The sequence below is a fragment of the Heterodontus francisci genome, chromosome 33, assembly GCF_036365525.1.
Source record: "Heterodontus francisci isolate sHetFra1 chromosome 33, sHetFra1.hap1, whole genome shotgun sequence".
NCBI lineage: Eukaryota > Metazoa > Chordata > Chondrichthyes > Heterodontiformes > Heterodontidae > Heterodontus > Heterodontus francisci.
Genome location: NC_090403.1, coordinates 13934926 through 13946978, shown reverse-complemented (window position 1 = coordinate 13946978; position 12053 = coordinate 13934926). Strand labels below are relative to the sequence as shown.

Sequence of the window (12053 nt, the reverse complement as noted above, 5' to 3'; positions counted from 1 at the left end):
GCACCCAGTGTACAGGTATACACTGCCCTCCAATACCATTCACCATCATTCTGGCGTGCACTGCACTCTCTGCGTGAAAGGTCAAGCCTTTTCCCAGTAAAATGGATCTAGAGGCCTGTAGCCCTGAGAATTACTATGGGCTTGCTTGCCCCACTCGAGGGGTATGGGGTTACTTTCCCCTCAGACACAAAACCCTGATAACCTTCAGGAATCCGACTCACTTTTCCTGCACTTGGCAGTAGTAAGCTTCCTGGGTCGCACTCTTACTGCAGTTAAAGCCATAGTTTGTTCTGCTGTGGTTTCCATCAGGTTCTCATCTTCACTGAGCGGGTGTGCCTTGATTAACCCTACAGGTTTTCCCTTTAGTTTCCAGCAGTCAGCTTTTAAATGCCCTGCTTTATTATAATGGAGTCCCACAGATCTCTGGGTCTCGATCTTGCTCACAGCACCTTCCTTTTTGGCTAGAGGAGGGGTCCCTGTGTCTCCTGCTTTCCTTTCTCTTCCAGGACTGCTTGGGCTTGTCACCTTCCCACCCTTTGTCCCTTTCAGATTTGTGGGGGTGACTAGGAAAGGTTCTCTCCTGGGAAACTGACTTATAAATTAAAGCAAACTCATCGGCCAGGACGGCCGCCTGCCGGGCTCTCTGGACCCGCTGCTCCTCTACATGGGTCTTTATGGAGAATGGGAGAGAGTGTTTAAATTCCTCTAACAGAATTGCTTCTCTGAGATTCTCATACCTGAGATGTACTTTAAGAGCCCTCAGCTACTGGTCAAAAGCCAGCTGCTTACTTCTTTCAAACTCCAGTTAAGTTTGATTAGCTTGCTTCTTGAGGGTTCTAAACATTTGCTAATTCATATGCCCCGAGGATAGCATTTTTGGTTCGTTCATAATTTGATGAACTCTCATCTGGCAACAGGGAATAAACCTCATGGGCTTTTCCAGTTAGCTTGCTTTGTAGTAAAAAAGAGGCCAGATCTCAGCTGGCCATTTTAGCTGCCTTGCCAGTTTCTCAAAGAACACAAAAAATTCTTCTGCATCCTCCTCATTGAATTTTGGAATTAGCTGAGCTAGTTTTAACAATTCTGTACCCAGCCCTGAATTTTGCTCCTCCATATTGGCCATGCTTTCACCGGGGTTACTCTGTCGCCCCCTAGCTAACTCAAGCTGCTTCAAATCTTGCTCTTCGCAGTCCTTCTGGAATATTCTTTCTCTCTCTCCTCAAATTCAAGTTTCCTCTGTTCCAATTGTATCTTTGCTAACAATACCCTGTGGGAGTCTGCTTCTAACCCTGTTTCTGCTTCTTCAGATTCAAGAGAAAAACTTCACTCCAGTAACAGTTTAAAATCAATGTTAATGACAAAATTAATGTGCCTCATTTTTGGCAGTTGGGGGCCTAGCATGACACAATCCTTAACTTCCTTTGTTATCCGCAGTTGACTGCCTTTACTTTTGGGTTTTTTGTGCCTTGAAGGAATGTATAGTTGCTGTAAACTATTTCTTTAAAGACTATTCTTTGCCTATGTATTGTCATATCTTTTGATGTATTTTCCCAATCCACCTCAGCCAATTTGCCCCTCGTACCTTCATAATTTCCTTTGTTCAAATTTAACACCCTGGCTTCAGATTGAACTACCTCACTTTCAAACAAGATGTAAAATTGTATCATATTATGGTCACTCATCCCTAAAGGTTCTTTTACAACAAGATTATAAATTAGCTCTTTCTCATTACAAAATACTAGATCTAAAATAGCCTGTTCTCTTGTCGGTTCCTCATCATATTGCTCTAGAAAACCAACCCTAACACACTCCATAAACTCGTCCTCCACAGCATTAGTGCTCATTTGGTTTAGCCAGTCTATGTGCAGATTGAAGTCACCCTGATTACTGTATTATTCATGCTACATACTTCTCTAATCTCCTGATTAATGCCATGCCCACACTACCTCTCATGTTTGGTAGCCTATAAACAACTCCGACCAATGTTTGCTGCCCCTTGCTATTTCTTAGCTCCACCAAAACAGATTCCACATTTTGTTCTTCCGATCTGAGATCCTCCCTTACTAATATACTGATCCCACCCTTTATTATCAGTGCAACACCACCTCCTTTTCCTTTTTCCTGTCCTTCCTAAATGTTGAATATCCTTGAATATTCAGTTCCCAGTCTTGGTCACCCTGTAGCCATGTTTCCGTTATGGCAATTAGACCATACCCATTTACCTCTATTTGGACCGTTATATCATCTACCTTGTTGCAAATACTGCATGCGTTCAGGTAGAGTGCCCTTAACCTTGTCTTCTTAATATTCTGCATTATAAGCCTAGTTGATGCTCACCTTTGTTTCGCCTGCCTCCTAATGTCCCTTGCTACTTTTCTATCTCCTGTTACCAGCTTTACTTCCTTCCAATTTGAACTACCCCTCAGGTTCCCATCTCCCTGACAGCCTAGTTTAAACCCTCCCCAACAGAACTAGAAAATCTCCCCGCGAGGATGTTAGTTCCAGTCCTGTTAAGGTGTAGCCCGTCCATCTTGTACAGGTCCCACCTGCCCCTGGACCAGTCCCAATGCCTCAGAAACCCGATGCCCTCCCTCCTACAGCAATTCTTCAGCCATGTGTTCAATCGATCAATCCTTCTATTCCTATGCTCACTAGCACGTGGCATTGGAGTAATCCTGTGATTACTGCTTTGGAGGTCCTGCTTTTTAATTTCCTTCCCAACTCCTTAAAATCTGCTTTCAGGACCTCATCCCTCTTGCTACCTATGTCATTGGTACCAATGTGGACCATGACCTCTGGCTGTTCACCCTCCCTCAGAAGGATGTCCTGCAGCCGCTCCGTGACATCTGTGGGGGAACATTTGGTTAAGGCCGATCATCGTATCATAAGGTAATGGAGAAAAGCAAGGAACAATTGAAAGTAGAACTAATAAAGAGGGCCAACTTCAATGGGATGAGAAGGGATCGAGCCAGGGTAAAATGGAACCAAAGATGGACTGGAAAAACTGTGTTGGAACAATGGGTTATCTTTAAGGAGGAGATGTTTCAGGTTCAGCTAGATACATTCTAACAAGGGTGAAAGGTAGGGGAACCAAAGCCAGGGCTCCTTGAATGACAAAGCATGATACAGAATATGATGAAACAAAAAAAGTAGAGTGTATGATGCATGTCAGGTGAATTCTTCAAGCTAGAACCAGGCCAAATACAATAAGTTGAGAGTAAAAGTGAAGAGAAAAATAAGACTGGCAGAGAGAATATGAGAATAGAATGGCAGTTAACATGAAAGGGAACCAAAAAAATCTTTTACCAGTAAATAGTAAGCAGGTGGTAAGAGGTAGGATATGTGCTATTAAGAATAAAGAGGGTTATATATGCTTAGAGGTGCAGGGCAAGGCTAGAATATTTAATGAGTACTTTGTGTAACTGTTTACTAAGGAAGAGAATGCTGACAAAATAGAAGCTGAGATGATAGAGGTAATGGATGGGGTGAAAATTGATAGGCAGTATTTACTGGAAAGGCTGGCTATGCTTAGAGTGGATAAGTCACTTGGTCTGGATGGCTTGCATCCCAGGTTGTTAAAAGAAGTGGGGGTGGAGATGGCTAGAAGCTTGCCATAATCGTCCCTAGATACAAGGGAGGTGTCAGAGGATTGGAGAGTGGCAAGTGTAACGCCCTTACTCAAGAAAGGTTGTAAGGACATTCCTAGAAACTACAGGCTGGTTAGTTGAACATCAGTGGTGGGTAAGGTTTTAGAAACAAACAGACAATCACGGAAAGAATTTACAGGCACTTGGAGAGGTTTGAGTTAAATAAGCAGAGCCAGCATGGATTTGTAAATGGCAGATTGTGTTTGACTAATCTAATTGTATTTTTTGATGAAGTTAAGACAAGGTTGTTAAGGGAAATGTAGTGGATGTTGTCTACATGGATATTAAGAAAGTGTTTGACAAAGTGCCACATAAAAAGTTGATTAACAAAATTGAGGTTCATGGAATAGGAGGGTCAGTGTCAGCTTGGATAAAAAATTGGCTTAAGGGCAGAAAACAGCGAGTCATGGTAAATGGTTGTTTTCCAGATTAGAGAATGATAGACAGTGATGTTCCCCAAGGTTCAGTGCTAGAACCACTGCTTTTTTGGGAGATTTGATAGACATCTACAAGATTATGACAGATTTAGATAATGTAGACAAAGAAAAGCTGTTGCCATTAGCTGATGGCATAAGGACAAGGGGACACAGATTTAAGGTTTTGGACAAGAGATGCTAGGGGGATGTGAGGAAGAATTTTTTTTTAACGCAGCAAGTGGTAATGACCTGGAACCAGGGCGGTGGTAGCGGAGATGATGAATGATTTCAAAAGGAAACTGGATGGGAATTGAGGGAAATAAACATGCAGGCTGCGAGGATAGAGCGGGAAATGGGACTGACTTGATTGCTCTATAGAGAGCTGGCATGGACTCAATGGGGGAAATGGGCTCGTTGTTTTCTTTTTTTTAATTCTTTCATAGGGTGTAGGTGTCTCTGGCCAGTATGTCTCAATTGTCAGTGAGGACTAACGCGAAATGGACAGTGCCCAATTATGTTAATATTAGAATCCTGCCAATTCCAGAGTTGGAAACCCAGACATTGCTAAACTGAGCTCAGAAATATGATGGAGATATTTGGAAAGACAGTAGTTTGAGGGAAAAGAAAATCAGGAAAGACAACAATAGTTGGTAACTGATAAGGAAAGGCCCTGGTCATCTCTGAAATCCTGAAATTGTTGGTAGTTTTTTGCAATGTCACACCTCCTGACTGGATCCATTCCTGTATTCAATTGAAGGTGACGCTAGTACTAAATGCACTGCTCATACATGGTACAGTTACATATGAACATATGAATTAGGAGCAGAAGTAGGTCATTCGGCCCCTTGATCCTGCTCCGCCTTTCAGTAAGATCATAGCTGATCGGTTTGTGTTTCGAATTCCACACTCCCATCTACCCCTGATAACGTGCAAAATGCCCCACACATGGAACAAATATATCATTTAAATGACACTGCAGGTAGCAGTTTGCATTCAGCTTGGCAGAAGATATGCCTGCTCTGGCAGCATGCCCCTAAAATTGGGGTCTGAATATTGGGATTGGGTTACTCCGCAAGAACATCCACATTCCAGAGTCATGTCATACACGTCACTTGAGAACTGGGCAGCTGCAGCAATTCTGCAAAGTGAGGACTATAACTGGTTAACCTGAAAAAAAGAAACTACACACAATAATTTGGATCCTAAATTGACTCAGTGGCAGGAAGCTCACCATCACCCACATCTCATGAATGAGTTAAAAAAAAATAGTCGACAGGCATTTTTATAAATGGAAGGCTGCTTCCAGTGGGGTTCCAGACGGCTCAGTACTAGGTCCCTTGCTTTTCCTGGTATACATATCAATAATTTAGACCTAAATATAGGGGGCATAATTAAGAGGTTTGCAGCTAATACAAAAATTGGTCATGTGTTTATACAATTTCCCTGCAAAACACGATGTTAAACATTGAGGTTAAGAATGTTAGTGTTAGTGAAGGGCTATGACTGTCTACGTTGCTTTGAAGCACAGCCACAGGGACGATGATGTCTGATCTCCCCTTTGCTTCTTATGGAGAACGACTTATCCTCATCCTCTGCCCAATGCCTTCCCCATGGTTGCACAGTAGAGACTGGGAACTCCGCTAGCAGAAGATTCTGCCATTTAAACTCATGCATTAGTTTCCTTCCATTCTGTGCATTCTTGTGCTTACAGCTGGGAACAGCTCGTACTTTACTGCATTTAATATTAAATCATAAAATCACGCCAGTTCAACAGTAAGGTGTCCCATTACCTCTCCTATGTCTCCCTGGACAACTCGAATAGGGTCAGTGAGAATGTCTCGAGCCAGTCTCTCGATCTTCTTCCGGAAAGTAGCACTGAATAGCAGAGCTGTAAGACAATCCACATTTAAGAGAACAACAGCAATGTATCAATCAAATCACATGCCCCAGATGTGAAATCTGCTCACATTACTGAAACGTCTCCTACATTTGTTTTAATCTCCAGTATAAGAGTGTTGGGATTTCAGGAAAGGTCTGAAAAACAAACTCCCCAGCTTTGAAAGGATATGACCTAAGAGGAAAATAAGGTGTGAAGCTGAACAGAGAAAGAATAATTCCAAGGACTGTTAAAAGTATAACCATGACTGCAAACCCCAACCACAAACTGGTGGAAGGCAAGTTCAGAATGCATAGAGTGTGGCTAGGAACTGGAATAGGGTCAGGGTAGGGTACTGAAGGCAAATACTCTGGAATCATTTAAGCAGTTAAACAGCGTGATGGGGGCAATTGTTGGTTTCTGTGGAAGGGTGAGCCAAATGGCCTCCCTCATGTGTAGCTTACCTTTGCAATGGCAAGACCTAGTGGATTGATCAATCAGCTTGTGATTAATTCAGATTTCCATTGGCTTTTTAAGTTTCATGTGTATACGAATGGTAAAATTATGACATTATACATTACAGTTTAGTACATCTAGCCCTCCCAATTTGAAGACACAACCGTCTGATCTTAAACATCACTCCATCCCCAGCTCTGTTACCTAACATGAGGCTGCCTGGTGCAGCATCTCCAACAACACAAGTCTCAGCCTTGAGAATGTCAGCATTTTTTTTTATTTTAATTTTTTTTAAAGACACTCTTTACAACCTACCTCTTTGGCCAAGCTTTTGGTCATCCGACCCAATATCTCCTTTTATGGCTCAGCGCCATACTTTGTTTTATAATGCCCCTGTAAAGTGCCTTGGGATGTCTCATTACGTTAAAGACGCTAAATAAATACAAGTTGTTGTTGTGATCCATTCTCAGGTTGTAGGCATCGCTGACAAGGCCAGCATTTATTACCTATCCCCAGGTTCCCCAAGAAGGTGCTATTGGACGTCCTTCTTGAATCACTGTATGAAAGAACTGAGAGGCTTGCTGTGCCACTTCAGAAGGCAGTGAAGAGTCAACCATGTTGCTGTGGGACTGAAGTCACTTTTGGGTCCGGAAACCTCAATTTCCCTCTCTGCCTTTCTTAATTCACAGCTAACTCTGTTCCACAACTAGAAATGAATGCACCAAATGAGCCTGGTGATAAAGTAATCAGCAGGTCTACTTCAAAAAGGATGGTCAAGTTGAGGACATGAACTATTGAATTTACTGAAAGACAATGCGTTTTAGTTAGTGTGGAGACAACACTGTACAAAATGAGATTGGGACAGAAATCTCTGCACTTATCACAGAACATTCACAAACAACTGATGGAAACCAGAAACTACAAGAGTGGAATGTACCCAAGACTTGAACAAGGCATGAACATAAGGGCGAAGTTGATGTAATTTGCACAGGTGACAGATTGTGATAGCCATAAAACAAGTTCCAAATCATCACTGTAAATAATATTTTTAATTTGTCTTAAACCTTTTCTGGAATTCACCCAACTGTCTTTATTAGCTACAGTGCAGACAATACATTTTGCCGTGTGGCCCAGTGCAACATGATATTTTACATTATGCTGCGTCACTGTTATAATCTGATCAACTTGTGAGGACTCATACCCACCCTCTCCATCATCGGCAGACTGTGACTGCAGTTCGTGCACCGCTCAGGTTGCACTGCAGCAACTCGCCAAGATTAGTTTGACAGCAGTGCCCTCCCCTCCAACTTCTACCACTGAGAAGTGCAAGAATGCCATCACCTAACAATCACACACCATCATGACTTGGACTTATATTGCCATCTCTTCATCAATGGTGGGTTCCTCGAGTTCCTCACTAAAACCAATGTGGCAGTACCACTATAAGGACTACTACAGAACAAAGAGAAAGGCCCACCATCACCACAACCTCAGGGAAACTAGGGATGGGCAACAGATGCCGATCTTGTCTGAAGAACGAACAGTAAAAAATTCAGAGGTTTTCCTGAGAAGTAACACAGCTTCAAGGCCCGACAACACACCTGCACATAGGAAGTGCTAGATGAAGAAAGACTGAAGCTTACCTAGCGCGCCTTTTGCCAACCTGGTAGTCGCATGACACAATGATAATGGAGCTGTTGACTAATCCTCACAATCTCTATAAATGATCCTTACTAGAGACCCAGACATGAGTTGAGAAAACTCCCAGTGGAGGAGAGCTTTGGGAATTATAGGTCAAAAGTCACCCGTTCCTCCCAAGCAAGCTACACTTAGCACGTCATTTCTCAAATTACACATACACTGTAGCCCAAAATGTTACTTTTTTTTCCCCCAAAGAAATCGAATCTGCATTTGAATGAATCAATACTGTTTCCACCATCTCCCTAGGGAGTATTACACAGATGACCATTTGCTCACTGAATATTGTTTCTGCAGATTAGTTTTGAATTTACACCCCTTCCCATAAAAGAGTTGAAATTACTTCATGCCATTGGATGTATAATTACCCGCTTCTCTCCAGTACAATGACTGCTATAAAGACTAAACTTTAATTAAACACACACTGGTTACACAACAAGGCATGCAATAAAACATCATCACTTACTCTGTCTGTCTGGACGGACATGATTTGCTAATGATCGGACCTGATATTCTGTAAAAGTTAAAGAATTGACCATAAAGATACAAGATACATGTACTCATCAGAGTGCCATCATCCAATAAGATAAGTATGTGTGTGTGTATGTGGCATCTATACACTATGTCCATTTAAAGCACCAAAAATTTAGTGTTGCAAATAAGACTTACTGGAGTGATCTTTATGGGTGAAGTACTAGTGTATGAGCATGCCATTGGTGGTGGGAGCAGATGGAGCAATTTAAGATGACAAATTCAGAACACAGGATCAAACAGCACAAAAGGAGCCCATTTGACCTATTGCTGCTGTGCCGGCTCTTTGAAAAATCTGTCCAATTATATGTAAACAAGTGTAGTGACATAACATTAAGGTATATTGCAATCATTAAGATGTAAATATACTAGAGGCCAACATGCTAAATTAGCCAAACACAATGAACAATTTTCGTGCTTTTAACATGTTAATCTCTTACCAAAGCCCATGTCAAACATTCTGTCAGCTTCATCAAACACTAAGTAGGTCACTCTCTGGAGGTTGGTGGCTTTCTTTTTCACGTGGTCTATCAACCGACCCTATGGGGGAAAGAGCAATAAAATCAGAAGTAGCAGCCTGATTGTTACACCCAACAGATTGTTCAATGGTTAACATGGACACCAAGTATTTAAGTTCACTGGTCAAAGAAAGTTTTACATTCAAGCAAGTGGAACTTCTGGTGAAAGGCAACTTCTATCCCTGGATAATTAATATGGTTAGGAATGCAAAAGCTATTTTATAATTAATTGTATATTATTGACAGTCAAACAGGATACCACAATATGGAAGGAAAATGGTCACAAGAACTCAATTCAGCACAAAATCACAAGAGTGGCTATTTAATGAAAGTGCGATAGTGTCAGCTGTGGCTCAGTTGGTAGCATTCTTGTCTTTGGGCCAGAAGGTTAAGAGTTCAAGTCCCACTCCAGGACTTGAGCCCAAAAATCAAGGCTGACACTCCAGCAATATTGAGGGAGTGCTGCTCTGTTAGAGTGCCAGCCTTTGGATGAGGACGTTAAACCGAGTCCTGTTTGCCCTCTCAGGTAGATGCAAAATATTTCACAGTGCTATTTTGAGGAAGAGCAGGGACTTATCCGAGGTCCTGACCAATCAATACCACAAAAACAAATTGTCTGATCATTATCACATTGCTGTTTCTGGGAGCTTGCTATGTGCAAATTGGCTCCTGCACTTCCTACATTACAGTGACTAAGTTTCAAAAGTATTTCATTGGTTATAAAGTGCTTTCGGACGTCCAGTGCCTGCGAAAGGTGCTGTATAAATGCAAGTCTTTTTTTAAGACTAACTTTGAAGAGAGAATTAAAAAAAATAAATATAAAGGTCCAAACTGCTGACCTTCAACGTTAACATCTCATTGCCAATAAACGATCATAGACATTTCATTTTACAAACTGCTGCACTGTATAACTGCACAAAGTTTGACAGTAGCAGCAGTCTTGATATTAACTCCTTTAATCTCCTACTCTGGAAAGTTACTAAGTCTCTCCAGGTTCTCCATCTTTTATACTGACCGGTGTGCACACGACAATCTCTGCCCCTTCTTGTAGAGCCTTTGCCTGTTCCCACATGCTGCCTCCACCATACACAGCCACTGATCTCAGGTTATAGGCTTTTCCAAACTTCCGACACTCGGAATGAATCTGTATATTACAGGAAGTAAGCTAATTTAGTGTCAATACGCAGGGAGACTTGCAGCAATCATAGCATGCAAAAAATGCATACTGGTGATGAGTCACTATAATGGGGAATGGCTGTGATAGTAACTGCCACACTTGGTCTGAGGTTTGACTCCTGTTGGCAAAAATAAGAAAAGCAAAACAAACCAAAGTGGAAGGCTTCAATGTTGGGACCAATCCAGATTCACTAAAATAGACAATGAATGTGCCACTGGATTAACCCACATGGATAATTAAATCAGTGTCTACGTAGCTTTACTGCTACAATCATGGCATGGAGCAGTGTAAAAGATCAATGCAAACTAAGATTAAGGCAACAGACACTTGGTACTTGATGACTCAGTCTATAAACGTATTCCACAAGTGTGTGTTGATAGAGACTAGTTCTACACAAAAACAAAATATTGCTGGAAATCTGAAATAAAAACAGAAAATGCTGGAAATACTCAGCAGGTCTGACAGCATCTGTGGAGAGAGAAACAGAGTTAGTTTTTTAGGCCAATAATGACCTTTCATCAGAACTGAACATACTTAAAACATTAGCTGTTTTTCTCTCCACAGATGCTGTGGATGCTGCTGAGTATTTCCAGCATGAGCAGCCAATACATCCAGGCCCAGCTGTGAATAAGGGCCATTAGGGGGAGGTGACGGGGACTGTATTCCACCAATGAGCCTTCACCTTCAGAAGAGAGAGAAAAAAAGAAACTGAAAACTCAAATGGCAACTCGCATGGAACCTCAAAGCTTGTTATAATCATTATCTTGCATGTTGATTGACATAGTCACTGTTACACTTTAGCTACACCAATTGTCCAGAACAGCGCCTCCTAATTGGCAGCCTCCGTCGTCCTTAGGGCAGGCCCTCTATGCTACATGTCCAGAGGTTGACACGACAGCTCTGGCACCTCAGCAGTCACACTGGGAGAGGTGGGCGCTGCTGAGGCAGGCCAGGGACCACGAGCGCACCTCAGCATGAAGGCTCTTTCAGATTTAACATTCAACAAAATAAACTGCGGCCACAGTTGCCGGGCCATCACTGCAGAGAGGAAACCCCTTCACAGGATGGCTGTAGCCCTCGCTACCCAGCGGATCCATGCTGGGCTGCTTTGCGGGATGCACCTCTGGCCATACCACCACCCCTCCCTGGAAAATCCAGACGGCGTGTGAAGAGTGCCCTTAATTGGCACTTTAATTGGCCTAATTTGATACCCGCTGCTAGCGGACAGGTAGCTGTCACCCCCTCCAAAAAGTTGACACTCATTCTGTTGAAGGTCCAGCCTGAAACATTGGACTGGATTTTTTAGAATTAGAACATTACAGCGCAGTACAGGCCCTTCGGCCCTCGATGTTGCGCCAACCTGTGAAACCATCTGACCTACACTATTCCATTTTCATCCATATGTCTATCCAATGACCACTTAAATGCCCTTAAAGTTGGCGAGTCTACGACTGTTGCAGGCAGGGCGTTCCACGCCCCTACTACTCTCTGAGTAAAGAAACTACCTCTAACATCTGTCCTATATCTATCACCCCTCAACTTAAAGCCATGTCCCCTCGTGTTTGCCATCACCATCCGAGGAAAAAGACTCTCACTATCCACCCTATCTAACCCTCTGATTATCTTATATGTCTCTATTAAGTCACCTCTCCTCCTCCTTCTCTCCAACGAAAACAACCTCAAGTCCCTCAGCCTTTCCTCGTAAGACCTTCCCTCCATACCAGGCAACATCCT

At 42.5% G+C, this 12053-nt stretch overlaps 1 protein-coding gene across 4 annotated transcripts in view; it reads right to left on the bottom strand.

Moving 5' to 3' along the window:
• Positions 1-12053, bottom strand: part of ddx42 (DEAD (Asp-Glu-Ala-Asp) box helicase 42) — a 96914-nt gene that overhangs the window by 35970 nt on the left and 48891 nt on the right. For all 4 annotated transcript variants that reach the window (XR_010969050.1, XM_068013098.1, XM_068013099.1 and 1 more), the window contains 4 exons: positions 10158-10286; positions 9065-9164; positions 8560-8607; positions 5854-5951 (listed from right to left, as the gene is read on the bottom strand). Coding sequence is in view for 3 of the 4 variants with exons in the window: in XM_068013098.1 (XP_067869199.1) it covers positions 5854-5951; positions 8560-8607; positions 9065-9164; positions 10158-10286 (375 nt within the window). In the remaining variant the exon portion in view is untranslated. The remainder of the gene's footprint in view (positions 1-5853; positions 5952-8559; positions 8608-9064; positions 9165-10157; positions 10287-12053) is intronic.